Source organism: Aythya ferina, assembly GCF_964211825.1.
Source record: "Aythya ferina genome assembly, contig: HAP1_SCAFFOLD_773, whole genome shotgun sequence".
Lineage (NCBI taxonomy): Eukaryota > Metazoa > Chordata > Aves > Anseriformes > Anatidae > Aythya > Aythya ferina.
Window position 1 is genome coordinate 1 of NW_028180944.1, and position 19,904 is coordinate 19,904.

The following is a 19,904-nucleotide window of genomic DNA, read 5'->3' on the forward strand; positions in this document are numbered from 1 at the left end:
TCTCAAGCCACGCCCATGTGTCCTAAGCCACACCCCTGTGCCATGACCCCTGCCTGGAGTGGTGCCCATGCACCTCCAAGCCACGCCCCCATGTCTTAAGCCACGCCCATATTTCAGAAGCCACGCCCACCTGTCCTAAGCCACGCCCCAACGTCTCAAGCCACACCCATTTGTCCTAAGCCACGCCCCTGTGCTGTGAGCGCTGCCTGGAGTGGTGCCCATGTGCCCCAAGCCCAGCCCACATCCCACAAAGCCCCGCCCACATGTCTTAAGCCCCGCCCACAGCCCAGAAGCCACGCCCACTCGTCTTAAGCCACGCCCCAAAGTCTCAAGCCACGCCCCTGTGCCAGGACCCCTGCCTGGAATTGGTGCCTATGTGCCCCAAGCCACGCCCACATGTCTTAAGCCACGCCCATGTCTCATAAGACACGCCCTCTTGTCTTAAGCCACGCCCCCAAAATCTCAAGCCACGCCCACATGTCCTAAGCCACGCCCCTGTGCTGGAGCCCTGCCTGGAATTGGTGCCCATGTGCCTCCAAGCCACGCCCACGAGTCCTAAGCCCCGCCCACACATCCTCAAACCACGCCCACTCGTCTTAGGCCACGCCCACTCGTGCCGAAACCCCGCCCCCTTACCCTGAGATGAGCCCTGCCTGTAAACATCAAGCCACGCCCACAAGGCTCTAGCCCCGCCCCTTCACCTTAAGCCACGCCCATTCTGAGCCGCGCCCACTCCCCCAAGCCCCGCCCACACACCCTGAGCCCCGCCCATGCTCTACAATCCCCGCCCACTCCCCCAATCCCCTCCTATACTCCTCAAGCCCCACCCACACCCCCAAGCCCCGCAGTCTCCCTGAGCCACGCCCACGCGCTACAAGCCCCACCCACTCCCCTAAGCCTCTCCTATACTCCTCAAGCCCCGCCCACACGCCTGAAGCCCCGCCCACACCCCCCAAGCCCCTCCCATTCTCCCTGAGCCACCCCCGTTCACCCTCACCCCCTCTCACGCACCCTAAGCCCCGCCCACACCCCCCAAACCCCGCCCACCCCCCCAAACCCCACCCACAACCCCCCAAACCCCACCCACACCCCCCACTCGGCCCCGCCCCTTGCTCCCCCCGCGCATGCGCAGTGCGCGGGGGGCGGGGCCGACGCTGCCCATCCGAGCCGCAGCCGCGGCCGCCCCGGTGCCGCTTCCCGGTGCCCCCCCCCCGCCCCCCGCCATGGCGGAGCCCCGCCCCCCCCCGCCCCCGCCCCCCCCCCGCGGCCTCGATGACGTCGACCTCGGAGCGCTGAGGGTGAGCGGGGGGGGAGGGGGGGGGCACCGGGTTGGGGGGGGGGGGACCAGTATGGACCAGTATGGACCAGTATGTCCCAGTATGGACCAGTATATCCCAGTATGGCCCCAGGGGTCTCCCAGTATATCCCAGTATGGACCCCGGGATCTCCCAGCATCTCCCAATATACCCCAGCATGGCCCCCGGGATCGCCCAGTATGGACCAGTATGGACCAGTATGGCCCAGTATGGCCCCCGGGATGCCCCAGTATCCCCCAGGATGGACCCCGGGATCCCCCAGTATGGTCCCCAGGATCTCCCAGTATGGCCCAGTATCCCCCAGTATGGTCCCCAGGATCTCCCAGTATGCCCCAGTATGCCCCAGTATGGACCAGTATGGACCCAGGGGTCTCCCAGTATATCCCAGTATGGACCCCGGGATCTCCCAGCATCTCCCAATACGCCCCAGCATGGCCCCCGGGATCGCCCAGTATATCCCAGTATGTCCCAGTATCCCCCAGTATGGCCCAGTATGGTCCCCAGGATCTCCCAGTATCCCCCAGTATGCCCCAGTATGCCCCAGTATGGCCCCCGGGATGCCCCAGTATCCCCCAGTATGGCCCCCGGGATCTCCCAGTATCCCCCAGTATGGTCCCCAGTATCTCCCCATGCTCCCCAGTATGGCCCCGTTATCTCCCAGTGCCCCCCAGTATCTCCCAGTATCCCCCAGCATGCTCCCTGGGATGTCCCAGTATATCCCAGTATGCCCCAGTATGGTCCCCAGGATCTCCCAGTATATCCCAGTATCCCCCAGTGTGGTCCCTGGGATCTCCCAGTATCCCCCAGTATCCCCAGTATGGCCCCAGTATGCCCCAGCATGACCCCTGGGATCTCCCAGTATCCCCCAGCATGACCCCTGAGATCTCCCAGTATCCCCCAGTATGCCCCAGTATGGTCTCCAGGATCTCCCAGTATCCCCCAGTATGCCCCAGTATGGCCCCCGGGATCCCCCAGTATCTCCCAGTACCCCCCAGCATGGCCCCCGGGATCTCCCAGTACCTCCCAGTATCCCCCAGTATGGCCCCGTTATTTCCCAGTGCCCCCTCAGGATCTCCCAGTATGGCCCCCAGGATCCCCCAGTACATCCCAGTATGGCCCCGTTATCTCCCAGTATCCCCCAGTACGGTCCTGGTACAGCCCCCAGTATCTCCCAGTATCTCCCAGTCCCCCCAGTACAGCCCTCAGTAACTCCCAGTGCTCCTTGGCCCTGTTTTGGGTCCAGAAAGCCCAAATTTGGGTCCAGAAGGGCCCATTTTGGGCGCAGGAAGCCAAATTTTGGGTGCGGGAGCCCCATTTTGGGTGCAAAAAGTCCAGTTTTGGGTGTAGGACCCCAATTTTGGGTGCAGAAAGCCCAATTTTGGGTGCAGGAGGCCCAGTTTTGGGTGCAAAAAGCCCAATTTTGGGTGCAGGAGGCCCAGTTTTGGGTGCAAAAAGCCCATTTTTGGGTGCAGGAGGCCTGGTTTTGGGTGCAGAAAGCCCAGTTTTGGGGGTGCATGAGGCCCCATTTTGGGTGCAGAAAGCCCAATTTTGGGTACAGAAGGCCCAGTTTTGGGTGCAAAAAGCCCAGTTTGGGGGTGCTGGAGCCCCATTTTGGGTGCAGAAAGCGCAGTTTTGGGTGCGGGAGGCCTGGTTTGAGGTGCAGAAACCCCCAGCTGGGGTGCGGGAGGCCTCATTTTGGGTCCAAAAAGCCCAATTTTGGGCTTTTTGGTCCCGGGGGCCGTGCTCCGGTTCCGCCGCGGCTCCCGGGGCGGGACGCGGTGACCCCAAAACGGGGCTATTTATACACGGGGGGGGGGGCTGGCGGATTGGGGGGGTCAGGGGGGGTTCTTTAACTAATTTTAATCCTAAAATTCCCCCCTCAATCCCAAAATTCCCCCCCAATCCCAAATTTGCCTCCCCAATCCCAAATTTGCCCCCCCTAATCCCAAATATGCCCCCCCTAATCCCAAATTTGCCCCCCCAATTCCCCTATTTCCCCCCCCAATCCCAAAATCCCCCCCCAAATCCCCCAAATTCCCCTCCCAATCCCAAATTTCCCCCCCAATCCCAAATTTGCCCCCCTCTAATCCCAAATTTGCCCCCCCAATCCCCAAATCCCCCCCCAATCCCAAATTTGCCCCCCCATTCCCAAATTTGCCCCCCTAAATTCCAAATTTCTCCCCCCTAATCCCAAAATCCCCCCCCCAAATCCCAAATTTGCCCCCCTAAATTCCAAATTTCTCCCCCCTAATCCCAAAATCCCCCCCCCCAAATCCCAAATTTGCCCCCCCCAATCCCAAATTTGCCCCCCTCAAATCCCAAATTTTGCCCCCTAATCCCAAATTTGCCCCCCTTAATCCCAAATATGCCCCCCTAATCCCAAATTTGCCCCCCCAATCCGAAATTTCCTCCCCCAATCCCAAAATCCCCCCCCGAAATCCCAAAATTCCCCTCCCAAATCCCAAATTCCCCCCCAATCCCAAATTTGCCCCCCCAACCCCAAATTTCCCCCCAAAAATCCCAAATTTCACCCCCCAATTCTCCTATTTCCCCCCCCCAATCCCAAATTTGCTCCCCCCAATCCCAAATTCCCCCCCCTAATCCCAAATTTTGCCCCCCCCCAGGACCCCGCGGGCATCTTCGAGCTGGTGGAGGTGGTCGGCAACGGGACCTACGGGCAGGTCTACAAGGTGAGGGGGGGCCCCAAAATTAAGGGGGGGGGTCCCGGTGGGAGGAGGGCACCATCCTGACCCCCCCCATCCCAAATTCCCCCCCAAAATCCCAAATTTTGCCCCCCTAATCCCCAATTTTGCCCCCCAATCCCAAATTCCCCCCTCTAATCCCAAATTTTGGCCCCGATCCTAAAATTTGCCCCCCCAAATCCCAAATTTCCCCCCCCAAAATCCCCCCCAATCCCAAATTTCACCCCCCTAATCCCAAATTTCTCCCCCTAATCCCAAATTTCCCCCCAATCCCAAATTTCCCCCCCAAAATCCCAAATTTGCCCCCCCCAATCCCAAATTCCCCCCCTCTAATCCCAAATTTTGGCCCCCATCCTAAAATTTGCCCCCCCAAATCCCGAATTCCTCCCCCTCAATTCCCAAATTTCCCCCCCCAAACCCCAAATTTTGCCCCCCCAATCCCAAATTTTCCCCTCCAATCCGAAAATTCCCCCCCAAAATCCGGAATTTGCCCCCCAAATCCCAAATTCCCCCCCAAATCCCAGATGTCCTTCCCAAATTTTCCCCCAATCCCAAATTTCACCCACCCAAAACCAAAATTTGCCCCCCAAAATCCCAAATTTTGGCCCCCCCATCCCAAATTTACCCCCCAAAATCCCAAATTTACCCCCCCCAATCCCAAATTTTCCCCCCCCCATCCCAATTTCCCCCCCCAATCCCAAATTTTGCCCCCCCCAGGGGCGCCACGTGAAGACGGGGCAGCTGGCGGCCATCAAGGTCATGGATGTCACCGAGGTGAGACGGGGGGGTTAATTAGTGTTAATTAGCCTTAATTAGAGTTAATTAAGGTCAGGGGGGTTAATTAATTAGGGTCGGGGGTTAATTAATTAGGGTCAGGGGTTTAATTGGGGTCGGGGGGATTAATTAGGGTCAGGGGAGGGTTAATTAGGGTCAGGGAGGGTTAATTATGGTCAGGGGGATTAATTAGGGTCGGGGGGATTAATTAGGGTTAATTAGGGTTAATTAGGGTCGGGGGGTTAATTAATTATGGTCGGGGGTTAATTAATTAGGGTTGGGGGTTTAATTAGGGTCAGGGGGGTTAATTAATTAGGGTTGCGGGGGTTAATTAGCTCCTTGGCCCTGTTTTGGGTCCAGAAAGCCCAAATTTGGGTCCAGAAGGGCCCATTTTGGGTGCAGGAAGACAAATTTTGGGTGCAGAAGGCCCAGTTTTGGGTGCAAAAAGCCCAGTTTTGGGTGCAGGACCCCAATTTTGGGTTCAGAAAGCCCAAATATGTGTGCAGGAGGCCTGGCTTTGGGTGCAAAAAGTCAATTTTTGGGTGCAGGAGGCCCAGTTTTTGGGTGCAGAAAGACGGTTTTGGGGTGCATGAGGCCCATTTTGGGTGCAGAAAGCCCCAATTTGGGTCCAGGAACCCCATTTTGGGTGCAGAAAGCCCAATTTTGGGTACAGCAGGCCTAGTTTTGGGTGCAAAAAGCGCAGTTTGGGGTGCTGGAGCCCCATTTTGGGTGCAGAAAGTGCAGTTTTGGGTGCGGGAGGCCTGGTTTTAGGTGCGGAAACCCCCAGCTGGGGTGCGGGAGGCCTCATTTTGGGTCCAGAAAGCGCCAGTTTGGGTCCAGGAGCCCCATTTTGGATGCAGGAAGTCCCATTTTGGGTGCAGGAAGCCCCAAATTGGGTCCACGCAGCCTCATTTTGGGTGCAGAAAGCTCAATTTTGGGTACAGAAGGCCCAGTTTTGGGTGCAAAAAGCCCAGTTTGGGGTGCTGGAGCCCCATTTTGGGTGTAGAAACCGCAGTTTCGTGTGCAGGAGGCCTCAATTTGGGTGTGGAAACCCCCAGCTGGGGTGCAGGAGGCCTCATTTTGGGTGCAGAAAGCCCAATTTTGGGTACGGAAGGCCCAGTTTTGGGTGCAGAAAGCCCAATTTTGGGTGCAAAAAGCCCATTTTGGGTGCAGAAAGCGCAGTTTTGGGTGCGGGAGGCCTGGTTTGAGGTGCAGAAACCCCTATCTGGCGTGCGGGAGGCCTCATTTTGGGTCCTAAAAACCCAAAATTGGGTGTCCCCCCCCCCAGGATGAGGAAGAGGAGATCAAGCAGGAGATCAACATGCTGAAGAAATTCTCCCACCACCGCAACATCGCCACTTACTACGGCGCCTTCGTCAAGAAGAGCCCCCCCGGGAGCGACGACCAGCTTTGGGTGAGCCCCTATTTAATTTTTGGGGGGGTCCTTACATTCAGGACCCCCAAAAAAAGGTGCTGACCCCCCCCTTTTTTTTTAAGCTGGTGATGGAGTTTTGCGGCGCCGGCTCCGTCACCGACCTGGTGAAGAACACCAAGGGCAACGCGCTGAAGGAGGATTGCATCGCCTACGTCTGCCGGGAAATCCTTCGGGTATGTGGCCCCCCCAGGCTTAAATAACCCCCCCCCCACATCCCAAAATTTCCCTTAAAACCCCCTTTTTTAAAATTTTTTATAGGGTTTGGCCCACCTGCATGCCCACCGGGTGATCCACCGCGACATCAAGGGGCAGAACGTGCTGCTGACGGAGAACGCCGACGTCAAGCTGGGTACGTGCCCCCCACCCCAAAATAAATACCCAAAACACCCCAATGCTCCCAGTTCTCCCAGTGCTCCCAGTGACCCCCCCGTAGTGGATTTTGGGGTGAGCGCCCAGCTGGACCGCACGGTGGGGCGCCGCAACACCTTCATCGGCACCCCGTACTGGATGGCCCCCGAGGTGATCGCCTGCGACGAGAACCCCGAAGCCACCTACGATTACCGGGTACCCTTTTGGGGGGCAAGGGGGGGCCCGGCTGATGCCCCCCCCGAAAAAAATTTGGGTCGAAAAAGCTTTATTTTAACGCCGCCCCCCCCCTTTATTTTGGCAGAGCGACATCTGGTCCCTGGGCATCACCGCCATCGAGATGGCCGAGGGGGCGCCCCGTAAGTATTGGGGGGGGGTTTAATTAAAAGGGGGGGGTTAATTATTAAAGGGGGGGGTGATTTAAATACTGGGGGGGGGGTTATAGGGTGGTGGGGACCCCCCCGGTTAAGGGGTTTTTGGTGTCCCCCCCCCCCCAGCCCTCTGCGACATGCACCCCATGCGGGCGCTGTTCCTCATCCCCCGCAACCCCCCCCCGAGGCTCAAGTCGAAAAAATGGTAAGGGGGGGGCGGTATTTTTTTTTTGGGGGGGGGGGGATTTTGGGGTCTGGGGGGGGGATATTTGGGGTCTGGGAGGGGATATTTGGGGTCTGGGGGGGTGATGTTTGGGGTAAAGTGGGGTTTTGGGGGCATAGCGGGGGGGGTTTGGGGTGGTATTTGGGGTGGGGGGGCAATATTTGGGGTCGTGGGGGGGCAAATTATTGGGGGGGCACAGTTAGGGCCTGGGGGGGCAATATAGGGGGTCCTGGGGGGCAGTATATGGGGTCTGGGGGGGAAATGAGTGGGGTTTTGGGGCATAATGTGGGGTTTTGGGGGCAATGAGTGGGGTCTGGGGGGGCAAATTATGAGGTGGGGGGGCAATATTTGGGATCTGGGGGGGCAAATTATTGGGGGGGGCACATTTAGGGTCTGGGGGGGTAACATTTGGGATCTGGGGGGCCAATATATGGGGTCTGAGTGGGGAACGAGTGGGGTTTTGGGGCATAATGTGGGGTTTTGGGGGCAATGAGTGGGGTCTAGGGGGGGCAAATTTTTTGGGGGGGCACATTTAGGGCCTGGGGGGCAAGATATGGGGTCTGGGGGGTGATATATGGGGTCTGGGGGGCAATATATGGGGTCTGAGGGGGGAACGAGTGGGGTTTTGGGGCATAATGTGGGGTTTTGGGGATAATTAGTGGGGTCGGGGGGGGGCAAATTTTGGGGGGGGGCACATTTATGGTCTGGGGGGGCAACATTTAGGGTCGGGGGGGCAATATATGGTTTCTGGGGTGGGATATATGGGGTCTTGGGGGGGAACGAGTGGGGTTTGGGGGCGTAATGTGGGGTTTTGGGGGTAATGAGTGGGGTCTGGGGGTGCGAATTAAGGGGTGGGGGGGCAAATTATTGGGGGGGACACATTTAGGGTCTGGGGGGGGCAATATTTGGGATCTGGGGGGGCGATATATGGGGTCTGGGGGGCAATATATGGGGTCTGAGTGGGGAACGAGTGGGGTTTTGGGGCATAATATGGGGTTTTGGGGATAATTAGTGGGGTTGGGGGGGGCAAATTTTTTGGGGGGGCACATTTATGGTCTGGGGGGGCAACATTTAGGGTCGGGGGGGGCAATATATGGGGTCTGGGGGGCGATATATGGGGTCTGGGGGGCGATATATGGACTTTTGGGGGCACCATATAGGGTCTGGGTGCCACAAGGGTCCACGCAGCCCCCCCAGCTTTCGCAGCAGGACTCCGGGGGAGGGTCCCATGGTGCCCCCCCCCCAAAAAAAATGTGCCCCCCCCCAGGTCCAAACCCTTCGTGGACTTCGTGGAGCGCTGCCTGACCAAGGCGTCCGCCCAGCGCCCCGGCACCGAGCAGCTCCTGCGAGCCCCCTTCATCCGCGAGCAGCCCCCCGAGCGCCAGGCCCGGGTCCAGCTCCGCGACCACATCGACCGATCCCGACGGCGGCGGGGGGAGCGAGGTTTGGGGGTGGGGGGGGGGGCGTTATTTGGGGAGGGGGGGTCCCGGGGGGGTCGGTTATGGGGTGGTGAGTTGGGTCCCCAAGTGTTGGTGCAGCTCTGTGGCTGCATTGAGTGATGATGGTGATGGTCCAGAAGTGATGTGGAGGTCAGGAAGGGGTTAATTTTATGGGGGGGTCCCCGGGGGGGTTAAATATTTGGGGGGGGTCCCGGGGGGGTCACTTATGGGGTGGTGAGTTCGGTCCCTAAGCGTGGATGCGGCTCTGTGGCTGCATTGAGTGATGATGGTGATGGGCAGGAAGGGGTTAATTTTATGGGGGGGTCCCTTGTGGGGTTTAATTTTTTATGGGGGGGTCCCTGGGGGGGGTAATTTTTGGGGGGGGGTCCCGGGGGGGTGCTGAGCCTGGTCCCCGAGTGTGGGTGCAGCTCCATGAGCACATGGACTGCACATGGTGATGGCCAGGAAGGGGTTAATTTTATGGGGGGGTCCCCTGGGGTGGGTAAATTTGATGGGGGGGGTCCCTGGGGGGTTAAATTTTGGGGGGGGGTCCTGGGGGGGTCGGTTATGGGGTGGTGAGTTGGGTCCCTAAGTGTGGATGCGGCTCTGTGACTGCATTGAGTGATGGTGGTGATGGGCAGGAAGGGGTTAATTTTATGGGGGGGGTCTCCTGGGGTGGGTAAATTTGATGGGGGGGTCCCCTGGGGGGGGTAATTTTTGGGGGGGGTCCCGGGGGGGTCACTTATGGGGTGCTGAGTCCGGTCCCCGTGACCTCATGGACTGCACTTGGTCATGGCCAGGAAGGGGTTAATTTTTTTGGGGGGGGTCCCCTGGGGGGGTTAAATTTTTTGGGGGGGGTCCCCTGGGGTGGGGGGGGGTCATTTTTTTGGGGGGGGGGGGTCACTTATGGGGTGCCCCCCCCCTCCCTCCCCAGATGAGACCGAGTACGAGTACAGCGGCAGCGAGGAGGAGGAGGGCGGCGGCGGGGAGGAGGGGGAGCACAGGTGGGCGTGGCCTAAGGGGGCGTGGCCTAAAGGGGGTGTGGCTTAAAGGGGCGTGGCCTGAGTGGGCGTGGTCCAAAGGGGTGTGGTCTGAATGGGTGTGGTCTAAATGGGCATGGTCTAAGGGGGCATGGTCTAAAGGGGTGTGGTCCAAGGGGGCGTGGTCTAAGGGGGGTGGTCCAAGGGGGCGTGGTCTAAGGGGGGTGGTCCAAGGGGGCGTGGTCTAAATGGGTGTGGTCTAAGAGGGGAGGGGTATGCGGAAGGGGAGGGGACTGCAGGTGTTGGGGGCGGGGCTTGGGGTTCGGGGCGGGGCTTTGGGAAACGGGAGGTGCTTGGGGTGTTGGGGGCGGGGCTTGGGGAAGGGGAGGGGCTTGTGTTGGGGGGCGGGGCTATAGGGGAGGGGCTTGGGGGTGCTGGGGTGGGGTTTGGGGTGGGGCTATGGGAAAGGGGCGTGGCCTGGTGGGCGGGGTCTGAGCATGTGGGGGCGGGGCTTCTGCCTTGGGGGCTGGGCTTCTACCTTGGGGGCGGGGTCTGAGCGTCTGGGGCGGGGTTTCCTAGTGGGCGGGGCTTATGCCTTGGGGGCGGGGTTTCACTCGGGCTGCATTCCAACCACATGTGGGCGGGGCTGGTGCCTTGGGGGCGTGGCCTGAGCACGCGGGGGCGGGGCTTCCTAGTGGGCGGGGCTTACACCTCGGGGGCGTGGTTTCACTTGGGGTGGGTTCTGAGCACGTGTGGGCGGGGCTGCTGCCTTGGGGGCGGGCCCTCGACCTGCGGGGGGGGGCGTGTCCTCCGCGCTAAGCCCCGCCCCTTTTCCCCCTTTGGCCCCGCCCCTTTTCCAGCTCCCTGCTGGCCACGCCCGACTCGACGCTGCGCCGGGAGTTCCTGCGGCTGCAGCAGGAGGACAAGTCCCGCCCCCCGGGCGTGGCCCCGCCCCCGGCCCCGCCCCCCGGCCCCGCCCAGCTCCAGCAGCTCCTCCTCCAGCGCCAGCTCCGCCTCCAGCAGCAGCGCGACGAGAGACGGCGCCTCGAGGAGGTGGGGGGCACGAGACCCCCCCCCCCCGGGGTCAACGACCCCCCCCCCAAGGTCACCGACCCCCCCCCAAGGTCACCGACCCCCCCCCGGGGTCATTGACCCCCCACCCGGGGGCACCGACCTCCCCCCAAGGTCACCACCCCCCCCCGGGGTCATTGACCCCCCCCCCAAGGTCAACGACCCCCCCCCCAAAGGTCATTGACCCCCCACCCAAGGTCACCGACCCCCCCCCGGGGTCATTGACCCCCCCCTAAGGTCACCGACCCCCCCCCCCCGGGGTCATTGACCCCCCCCCGGGGTCATTGACTCCCCCCCAAGGTCAACGACCCCCCCCTAAGGTCACCGACCCCCCCCCCAGGGTCAACGACCCCCCCCCCCAAGGTCACCGACCCCCTCCCAAGGTCAACGACCCCCCCCCAAGGTCACCGACCCCCCCCTAAGGTCACCGACTCCCCCCCCGGGGTCACCGACCCCTCCCCGGGGTCATTGACCCCCCACCCGGGGGCACCGACCCCCCCCCGGGGTCATTGACCCCCCCCTAAGGTCACCGACCCCCCCCCCCGGGGTCATTGACCCCCCCCAAGGTCACTGACCCCCCCCAAGGTCACCGACCCCCCCCCGGGGTCACCGACCCCCCCCCGGGGTCATTGACCCCATCCTCGGGGTCACCAACCCCCCCCCGGGTTCAACGACCCCCCCCCGGTGTCATTGACCCCCCCCCCAAGGTCACCGACCCCCCCTCCCGGGGTCATTGACCCCCCCCCCGGGGGCACCGACCCCCCCCAAGGTCAACGACCCCCCCCTAAGGTCACCGACCCCCCCCTAAGGTCACCGACCCCCCCCAGGGTCACCGACCCCCCCCGGGGTCACCGACCCCCCCCCCGAGGTCACCGACCCCCCCCTAATGTCCCCAACCCCCCCCCCAGGGGTCATTGACCCCATCCCCAATGTCCCCGACCCCCCCCCAATGTCCCCAACCCCCCCCATTTGCCCCCGACCCCCCCCCAATTTGCCCCCAACCCCCCCCAATTTCTCCCCAATGCCCCCCCCAATGTCCCCGACCCCCCCAAATGTCCCCAACCCCCCCCAAATGTCCCCAAATGTCCCCAAATGTCCCCAACCCCCCCCAAATGTCCCCAACCCCCCCCTTTTTGTGTCCCCCCCCCCACAGCAGCAGCGCCGCCAGCAGGACCTGAGGCAGGCCGAGCGCGACCAGGTGGGGACGGCTGGTGGCTACTGGTGGCCACTGGTGGCTACTGGTGGACCTGGTGGCTACTGGTGGCCACTGGTGGCTACTGGTGGCTACTGGTAGCCCTGGTGGCTACTGGTGGCCACTGGTGGCTACTGGTGGCTACTGGTGGCCCTGGTGGCAACTGGTGGCTACTGGTGGCCACTGGTGGCTACTGGTGGCCGTGGTGGCCCCGGTGGCTACTGGTGGCTACTGGTGGCCCTGGTGGCTACTGGTGATTACTGGTGGCTACTGGTGGCTACTGGTGATCACTGGTGGCTACTGGTGGCCGTGGTGGCTACTGGTGGCCATGGTGGCTACTGGTGGCTGTGGTGGCTACTGGTGGCCATGGTGGCTACTGGTGGCTGTGGTGGCCATGGTGGCCACGGTGGCACTTGGTAGCCCCTTGTGGCTCTTGGTGGCCACAGTGTCTCCTGGTGGCCATGGTGGCCCCTGGTGGCCCTCATGTCCCCTGGTAGCCCCTGGTGGCCATGGTGGCCCCTTGTGGCCATGGTGACAACTTGGTGGCCCCTTGTGCCCCATGGTGGCCACGGTGGCACTTGGTGGCCCCTTGTGGCTCCTGGTGGCCATGGTGGCCCCTGGTGGCCCCTGGTGTCCCCTGGTAGCCCCTGGTGACCCCTGGTAGCCCCTGGTGTCCTCTGGTAGCCCCTTATGACCCCTGGTGTTCCCTGGTGGCCATGGTGGCACTTGGTGGCCATGGTGGCTCTTGGTGGCCACAGTGGCTCCTGGTGGCCCCTTGTGATCCGATCCGTGGTAGCCCCTGGTGTCCCCTTGTGGCCATGGTGGCACTTGGTGGCCCCTCATGTCCCCTGGTAGCCCCTGGTGGCCCCTGGTGGCCATGGTGGCCCCTTGTGGCCATGGTGACAACTTGGTGGCCCCTTCTGGCTCTTGGTGTTGGTGGCCCTTTGTGGCTCTTGGTGGCCACAGTGGCTCCTGGTGGCCCCTTATGACCCCCGGTAGCCCCTGGTAGCCCCAGGTGTCCCCTTGTGGCCATGGTGGCCGTGGTGGCACTTGGTGGCCCCTTGTGGCTCCTGGTGGCCATGGTGGCCCCTGCCTGCCCCTGGTGGCCCCTTGTGGCTCTTGGTGGCCACAGTGGCACTTGGTGGCCCCTTGTGACCCCTTGTGACCCCTTGTGACCCCTGGTAGCCCCTGGTGACCCCTGGTGGCCATGGTGGCCCCTGGTGGCCCCTGGTGGCCATGGTGGCCCCTTGTGGCTCTTGGTGGCCATAGTGGCTCCTGGTGGCCCCTTGTGGCTCTTGGTGGCCACAGTGGCCCCTGGTGGCTCCTGGTAGCCCCTTATGACCCCTGGTGTCCCCTGGTGGCCATGGTGACACTTGGTGGCCCCTTGTGGCTCTTGGTGGCCACAGTGGCACTTGGTGGCCCCTTGTGACCCCTGATGACCCCTGGTGACCCCTGGTGTCCCCTGATGACCCCTGGTGGCACTTGGTGGCCCCTTACGACCCCCGGTAGCCCCTGGTAGCCCCTGGTGTCCCCCACTAGCCCCTGATGTCCCCTAATGTCCCCTGACCCCCCCCCCAAATTTTTTTGTCCCCCCCCCCAGGACCTCCTCCGCCACAAGCTGCAGGAGGAGCAGCGCCAGCTCCAGCTCCTCCAGCACCAGCTCCTGCACGAGCAGGCTCTGCTCCTGGTACACCCACGGGGGGGGGGGGGGCCCAAATTTTTTGGGGGGGGTCCCCAGACCCTACCCCATCCCCCCGACCCCCCCCTTTTAATTTTTGTGTCCCCCCCCCCCAGGATTACAAACGCAAGCAGCAGGAGGAGCAGCGCCAGGCGCAGCGGCTCCAGCGCCAGCTCCGCCAGGAGCACGCCTTCCTCAAAGCCCTCCAGCAGCACCAGGGACCCCCCCCCAAAAAAAACGGGGGCCCCCCCACCCCCCCAGAAGACCACCGGACCCCCCCGCCCCAAAAAGACCCCCCCAGGGGGCACCCGAGGGGGAGGGGGGCCCCCGAAAGCTCGCCCCGGGGATGGGAGGTGAGTGGGGGGCTGTGATTTATTTTTTATTTTTTGGGGGGGGGGGGGCTTTATGGGGACCCCCCCACCCCCCCCGAAGACCACAGGGCCCCCCCGCCCCAAAAAGACCCCCCCAGGGGGCACCCAAAGGGGAGGGGGGCCCCCGAAAGCTCGCCCCGGGGATGGGAGGTGAGTGGGGGGCTGTGATTTATTTTGTTATTTTGGGGGGGGGGGGGCTTTATGGGGACCCCCCCACCCCCCCCGAAGACCACCGGACCCCCCCGCCCCAAAAAGACCCCCCCAGGGGGCACCCGAGGGGGAGGGGGGCCCCCGAAAGCTCGCCCCGGGGATGGGAGGTGAGTGGGGGGCTGTGATTTATTTTGTTATTTTGGGGGGGGGGGGGCTTTATGGGGACCCCCCCAACCCCCCCGGAAGACCACAGGGCCCCCCCGCCCCAAAAAGACCCCCCCAGGGGGCACCCGAGGGGGAGGGGGGCCCCCGAAAGCTCGCCCCGGGGATGGGAGGTGAGTGGGGGGCTGTGATTTATTTTTTATTTTTTGGGGGGGGGGGGGCTTTATGGGGACCCCCCCACCCCCCCCGAAGACCACAGGGCCCCCCCGCCCCAAAAAGACCCCCCCAGGGGGCACCCAAAGGGGAGGGGGGCCCCCGAAAGCTCGCCCCGGGGATGGGAGGTGAGTGGGGGGCTGTGATTTATTTTGTTATTTTGGGGGGGGGGGGGGTGGGTGATGGGGACCCCCCCCCCCTTTTTTTTTAAGGGTCTGGGGGCGGCTGAATTCCCCCCCCCCCCCGAAATAATATCCACCCCAAATAACCCCCACCCCAAATAACCCCCCCAAAATAACCCCATAATATGACCCCCCCCAAAATCACCCCCCCCAAAATAACCCCCTCAAAAATAAACCCCCCATTTAACCCCCCCGTTTTATGACCCCCCCCAAAATAACCCCCCCCAAAATAACCCCATAAAATGACCCCCCCAAAATACCCCCCCCAATAACCACCCCCCCCAAATGACCCCCCCAAAACCACCCCCCCAAATGACCCCCCCAAAATAACCCCCCCATTTAACCCCCCAAATAACCCCCCCAAAATAACCACCCCCCCAAATGACCCCCCCAAAACCACCCCCCATTTAACCCCCCCATTTTATGACCCCCCCAAAATAACCCCATAATATGACCCCCCCCAAAATAACCCCCCCCAAATGACCCCCCCAAAATAACCCCCCCATTTAACCCCCCCATAATATGCCCCCCCAAATGCCCCCCCCAAAATAACCCCCCCCAAAATAACCCCCCCAAAAATAAACCCCCCATTTACCCCCCCATTTTATGACCCCCCCAAAATAACCCCATAATATGACCCCCCCCAAAATAACCCCCCCCAATTAATCCCCCCTATTTAACCCCCCCCAAATCACCCCCCATAATATGACCCCCCCAAAATGACCCCCCCCAAATGACCCCCCCAAAATAACCCCCCATTTAACCCCCCCAAATAACCCCCCCAAAATAACCACCCCCCCAAATGACCCCCCCAAATCACCCCCCCAAAATAACCCCCCCAAATCACCCCCCCAAAATCACGCCCCCCAAATAACCCCCCCAAAATAACCCCCCCATTTTATGACCCCCCCAAAATGACCCCCCCAATTTAACCCCCCCATTTACCCCCCCATTTTATGACCCCCCCAAATAACCCCCCCCAAATCACCCCCCATAATATGACCCCCCCAAAATGACCCCCCCCAAATGACCCCCCCAAAAATAAACCCCCCATTTAACCCCCCCATTTTATGACCCCCCCAAAATAACCCCCCCAAAATAACCCCATAAAATGACCCCCCCCAAATGACCCCCCCATTTAACCCCCCCATTTAACCCCCCCATTTTATGACCCCCCCCAAAATCCCCCCCAAAAATCCCCCCCCCAAAATCCCCCCCCCAAAATCCCCCCCCAAAAAATCCCCCTCCCAAACCCCCCCCCATTTAACCCCCCCAAAATCCCCCCCCATTCACCCCCCCCAAAAAAAACCCCTTCCCCCCCCCCCATTAACCCCCCCCCCCCCAAAAAAATCCCCTTTTCCCCCCCCCCCAATTTTAACCCTTTTTTTTTTTCTCCCCCCCCCCCCAGGCAGAAGACCGCCCCCCCCTCCCCCCCCCCTCCCCAATTGCCCCCCCCCCGGCGTCGTCCCCCCCCCCCCCCGCGTCCCAGACCCCCCCCATGCAGCGCCCGGTGGAGCCCCAGGAGGGGTCGCACAAGGTGGGTGCCCCCCCCAATTTTTTTTTTGGGGGTGGGGGGGTCACACCCAGACCCCCCCCCCCCCAAAAAAAAATTTTGGTGCCCCCCCCCAGAGCCACGTCGCCCACCGGGTGCCCCTCAAGGTGCCGCGCTCGCAGTCGCTCCAGGACCAAGCTGGGAGGGGGGGGGCGCCCCCCCCTGGACCCCCCCCCACTTGTGGACCCCCCCCCACATCCTCTGGACCCCCCCCCGGGGCTGGAGCCCCCCCCCCCCCCCGCCCGGTGGTGCGGCAAAATTCGGACCCCCCCTCCCACAGCCCCCCCCCGCCGGACGCCCCCTGGCTCAGGAGGGGCCCCCCCGACGCCCCCCCCCCAAAGGTGAGTGACCCCCCCCCCCCCCCGTGACCCCCCCCCAGGACCCCCCCATCTCCTATGTGCCCCCCCCACCCCCCCAGGACCCCCCCCATCTACCCCAGGACCCCCCCCCAGACCCATTTTTCCCCCCCCAGACCCATTTTTTGCCCCCCCAGACCCATTTTTTGCCCCCCCCAATATTTTTTGACCCCCCCCCAATATTTTGTGCCCCCCCAGACCCATTTCCCCCCCCCAGACCCATTTTTTGCCCCCCCCCATATTTTTTTGACCCCCCCCAATATTTTGTGCCCCCCCCGGCCCATTTCTTGCCCCCCAGCCTCATTTTGTGCCCCCCCCAGCCTCATATCCCCCCCCCAATTTTTTATTGTCCCCCCCCCAATTTTTTTCCTGCCCCCCCCAATTTTTTTCCTGCCCCCCCCCCAATATTTTGTGCCCCCCCCAGGCCCATTTTCCCCCCCCCAGACCCATTTTTCACCCCCCCAGACCCATTTCTTCCCCCCTCCAGCCTCATATCCCCCCAAAAAAAATTGTTTCTGCCCCCCCCAATTTTTTTTCCGCCCCCCCCAATTTTTTTCCTGCCCCCCAATTTTTTTTCTGCCCCCCCATTATTTTTTTCCCCCCCCAGACCCATTTTTCACCCCCCCAGACCCATTTCTTCCCCCCTCCAGCCTCATATCCCCCCCCCAATTTTTTTCTTCCCCCCCCAAATTTTTTTCCTGACCCCCCCAATTTTTTTCCTGCCCCCCCCAATATTTTTTGTGCCCCCCCCAGACCCATTTTTCACCCCCCCAGACCCATTTCTTCCCCCCTCCAACCTCATATCCCCCCCCAATTTTTTTTTCTTCCCCCCCCCAATTTTTTTCCTGACCCCCCCAAATTTTTTCCTGCCCCCCCCAATATTTTTTCTGCCCCCCCAATATTTTTTGTGCCCCCCCGACTTAATTTCCCCCCCCCAGACCCATTTCTTCCCCCCTCCAGCCTCATATCCCCCCCCAATTTTTTTCTACCCCCCCCAATTTTTTTCTACCCCCCCCAATTTTTTTCCTGACCCCCCCAATTTATTTTCTGCCCCCCCCAATATTTTTTGTGCCCCCCCCCTTTATTTTGTGCCCCCCCAGCCTCACATTCCCCCCCCTCCAGCCTCATATTCCCCCCCCCAATTTATTTTCTGCCCCCCCCAATTTTTTTCCTGCCCCCCCCAATTTTTTTCCTGCCCCCCCCAATATTTTTTCTACCCCCCCAATATTTTTTGTGCCCCCCCCAGACCCATTTTTCCCCCCCCAGACCCATTTTTCACCCCCCAGACCCATTTCTTCCCCCCCCAACCTCTTATCCCCCCCCCAAAATTTTTTCTGCCCCCCCAATTTTTTTCCTGACCCCCCCAATTTTTTTCCTGCCCCCCCCCAGTTTATTTTTCCTGCCCCCCCCAGTATTTTTTGTGCCCCCCCCCTTTATTTTGTGCCCCCCCATCCTCACATTTCCCCCCCTCCAACCTCATATCCCCCCCCCAAAATTTTTTTCTGCCCCCCAATTTTTTTCCTGCCCCCCCCAATTTTTTCCTGCCCCCCCAATATTTTTTCTACCCCCCCAATATTTTTTGTGCCCCCCAGCCTCATATTTTGCCCCCCCCCAATTGTTTTCCTGCCCCCCCAAATTTTTTCCTGCCCCCCCCAATATTTTTTCAACCCCCCCAATATTTTTTGTGCCCCCCCAGACCCATTTTTCACCCCCCAGACCCATTTCTTCCCCCCTCCAACCTCATATCCCCCCCCAATTTTTTTTTCTACCCCCCCCAATTTTTTTCCTGCCCCCCCCAAATTTTTTCCTGCCCCCCCCAATATTTTTTCTACCCCCCCCCAATATTTTTTGTGCCCCCCCCGACCCATTTTTCCCCCCCCATCCTCACATTCCCCCCCCCAACCTCATATCCCCCCCCCAAAATTTTTTTCTGCCCCCCAATTTTTTTCCTGCCCCCCCAATTTTTTTCCTGACCCCCCCCAATTTTTTTCCTGCCCCCCCCAATATTTTTTGTGCCCCCCCAGACCCATTTTTCCCCCCCCATCCTCACATTTCCCCCTCTCCAGCCTCATATCCCCCCCCAATTTCTGCTGTCCCCTCCCCAATTTTTTTTCCTGACCCCCCCAATTTATTTCCTGCCCCCCCCCAATATTTTTTCTGCCCCCCCCATTATTTTGTGCCCCCCCCAGCCTCATATTTTGCCCCCTCCATCCTCATATCCCCCCCCAAAAAATGATACTGGGCTCATTTCCCCCCCCCCAGGCCCAGTTTCCCCCCCAGCCTCATATTTTGCCCCCCCCCCCCCCGATTTTTTCCTGCCCCCCCCAATTTTTTTCCTGCCCCCCCCCAATATTTTGTGCCCCCCCAGACCCATTTTTCCCCCCCCATCCTCACATTTCCCCCTCTCCAGCCTCATATCCCCCCCCAATTTTTTTTCTACCCCCCCCCCAATTTTTTTCCTGACCCCCCCCAATTTATTTCCTGCCCCCCCCAATATTTTTTCTGCCCCCCCCATTATTTTGTGCCCCCCCAGCCTCATATTTTGCCCCCTCCATCCTCATATCCCCCCCCAAAAAATTTTTCTACCCCCCCCAATTTTTTTCCTGCCCCCCCCCAATTTATTTCCTGCCCCCCCCCAATATTTTTTCTGCCCCCCCCCATTATTTTTTGCCCCCCCCCAGGTCCCCCAGCGCACCGCCTCCATCGCCAGCGCCCTCAACGTCCTCGCCCGCCCCCCGCACTCCATCCGAGCCAGGTAAAATTTTGGGGGGGGGGGGGGCACCAAATTTTTTTTGGGGGGGGGGTCACCCCCACACCCTGACCTTGCCCCCCCCCTCCAGCAACCCCGACCTGCGTCGCAGCGACCCCGCTTGGGAGGGGGGGGGCACCGAGGGGCGCCCCCAGGCTGGGTCCCTGGAGAGGAATCGGCTTGGAGGTGAGGGGGGGGGGCAAAATTTTGGGGGGGGGGGGGGCAAAATTATTTGGGGGGGGGTCAAAATTTCATTTTGGGGGGGGACAAAATTTTTTGGGGGGGGCAGCAACATTATTTTTAAGGGGGCAAAATTTTTTGGGGGTGGCGAAATTTTTTTGGGGGGGGGCAAAATTATTTTGGGGGGGTCGTAAAATTTTGGGGGGGCAAAATTATTTGGGGGGGGCAAAAATTATTTTTGGGGGGTGAAATTTTAATTTGGGGGGGGTCAAAATTTTTGGGGGGGGGCAAAATTATTTTGGGGGGGGCGTAAAAATTTTGGGGGGCAAAATTATTTTGGGGGGGGGTCAAAATTTTGGGGGGGGGCAAAATTTTTGGGGGGGGGCAAAATTTTTTGGGGGTGGCAAAATTATTTTGGGGGTGGCAAAATTATTTTGGGGGG

The 19,904-nt window shown here is 60.9% G+C and overlaps 1 protein-coding gene across 1 annotated transcript in view; it reads left to right on the plus strand.

The window, feature by feature from the left end:
• Positions 1–1,248: 1,248 nt before the first annotated feature.
• LOC311429361 (misshapen-like kinase 1) overlaps positions 1,249–19,904 on the plus strand; it is a 29,515-nt gene continuing 10,859 nt past the window's right edge. Inside the window, exons 1-20 of the mRNA XM_084540451.1 lie at positions 1,249–1,298; positions 3,941–4,006; positions 4,736–4,792; positions 6,081–6,206; positions 6,290–6,400; positions 6,486–6,576; positions 6,661–6,791; positions 6,898–6,952; positions 7,091–7,169; positions 8,455–8,630; positions 9,561–9,630; positions 10,467–10,659; positions 11,831–11,875; positions 13,470–13,556; positions 13,664–13,900; positions 14,458–14,571; positions 16,034–16,162; positions 16,255–16,347; positions 19,215–19,288; positions 19,374–19,468. Coding sequence (XP_084396577.1) covers positions 4,778–4,792; positions 6,081–6,206; positions 6,290–6,400; positions 6,486–6,576; positions 6,661–6,791; positions 6,898–6,952; positions 7,091–7,169; positions 8,455–8,630; positions 9,561–9,630; positions 10,467–10,659; positions 11,831–11,875; positions 13,470–13,556; positions 13,664–13,900; positions 14,458–14,571; positions 16,034–16,162; positions 16,255–16,347; positions 19,215–19,288; positions 19,374–19,468 — 1,921 coding nt within the window. The 5' untranslated portion in view covers positions 1,249–1,298; positions 3,941–4,006; positions 4,736–4,777. The remainder of the gene's footprint in view (positions 1,299–3,940; positions 4,007–4,735; positions 4,793–6,080; positions 6,207–6,289; positions 6,401–6,485; positions 6,577–6,660; positions 6,792–6,897; positions 6,953–7,090; positions 7,170–8,454; positions 8,631–9,560; positions 9,631–10,466; positions 10,660–11,830; positions 11,876–13,469; positions 13,557–13,663; positions 13,901–14,457; positions 14,572–16,033; positions 16,163–16,254; positions 16,348–19,214; positions 19,289–19,373; positions 19,469–19,904) is intronic.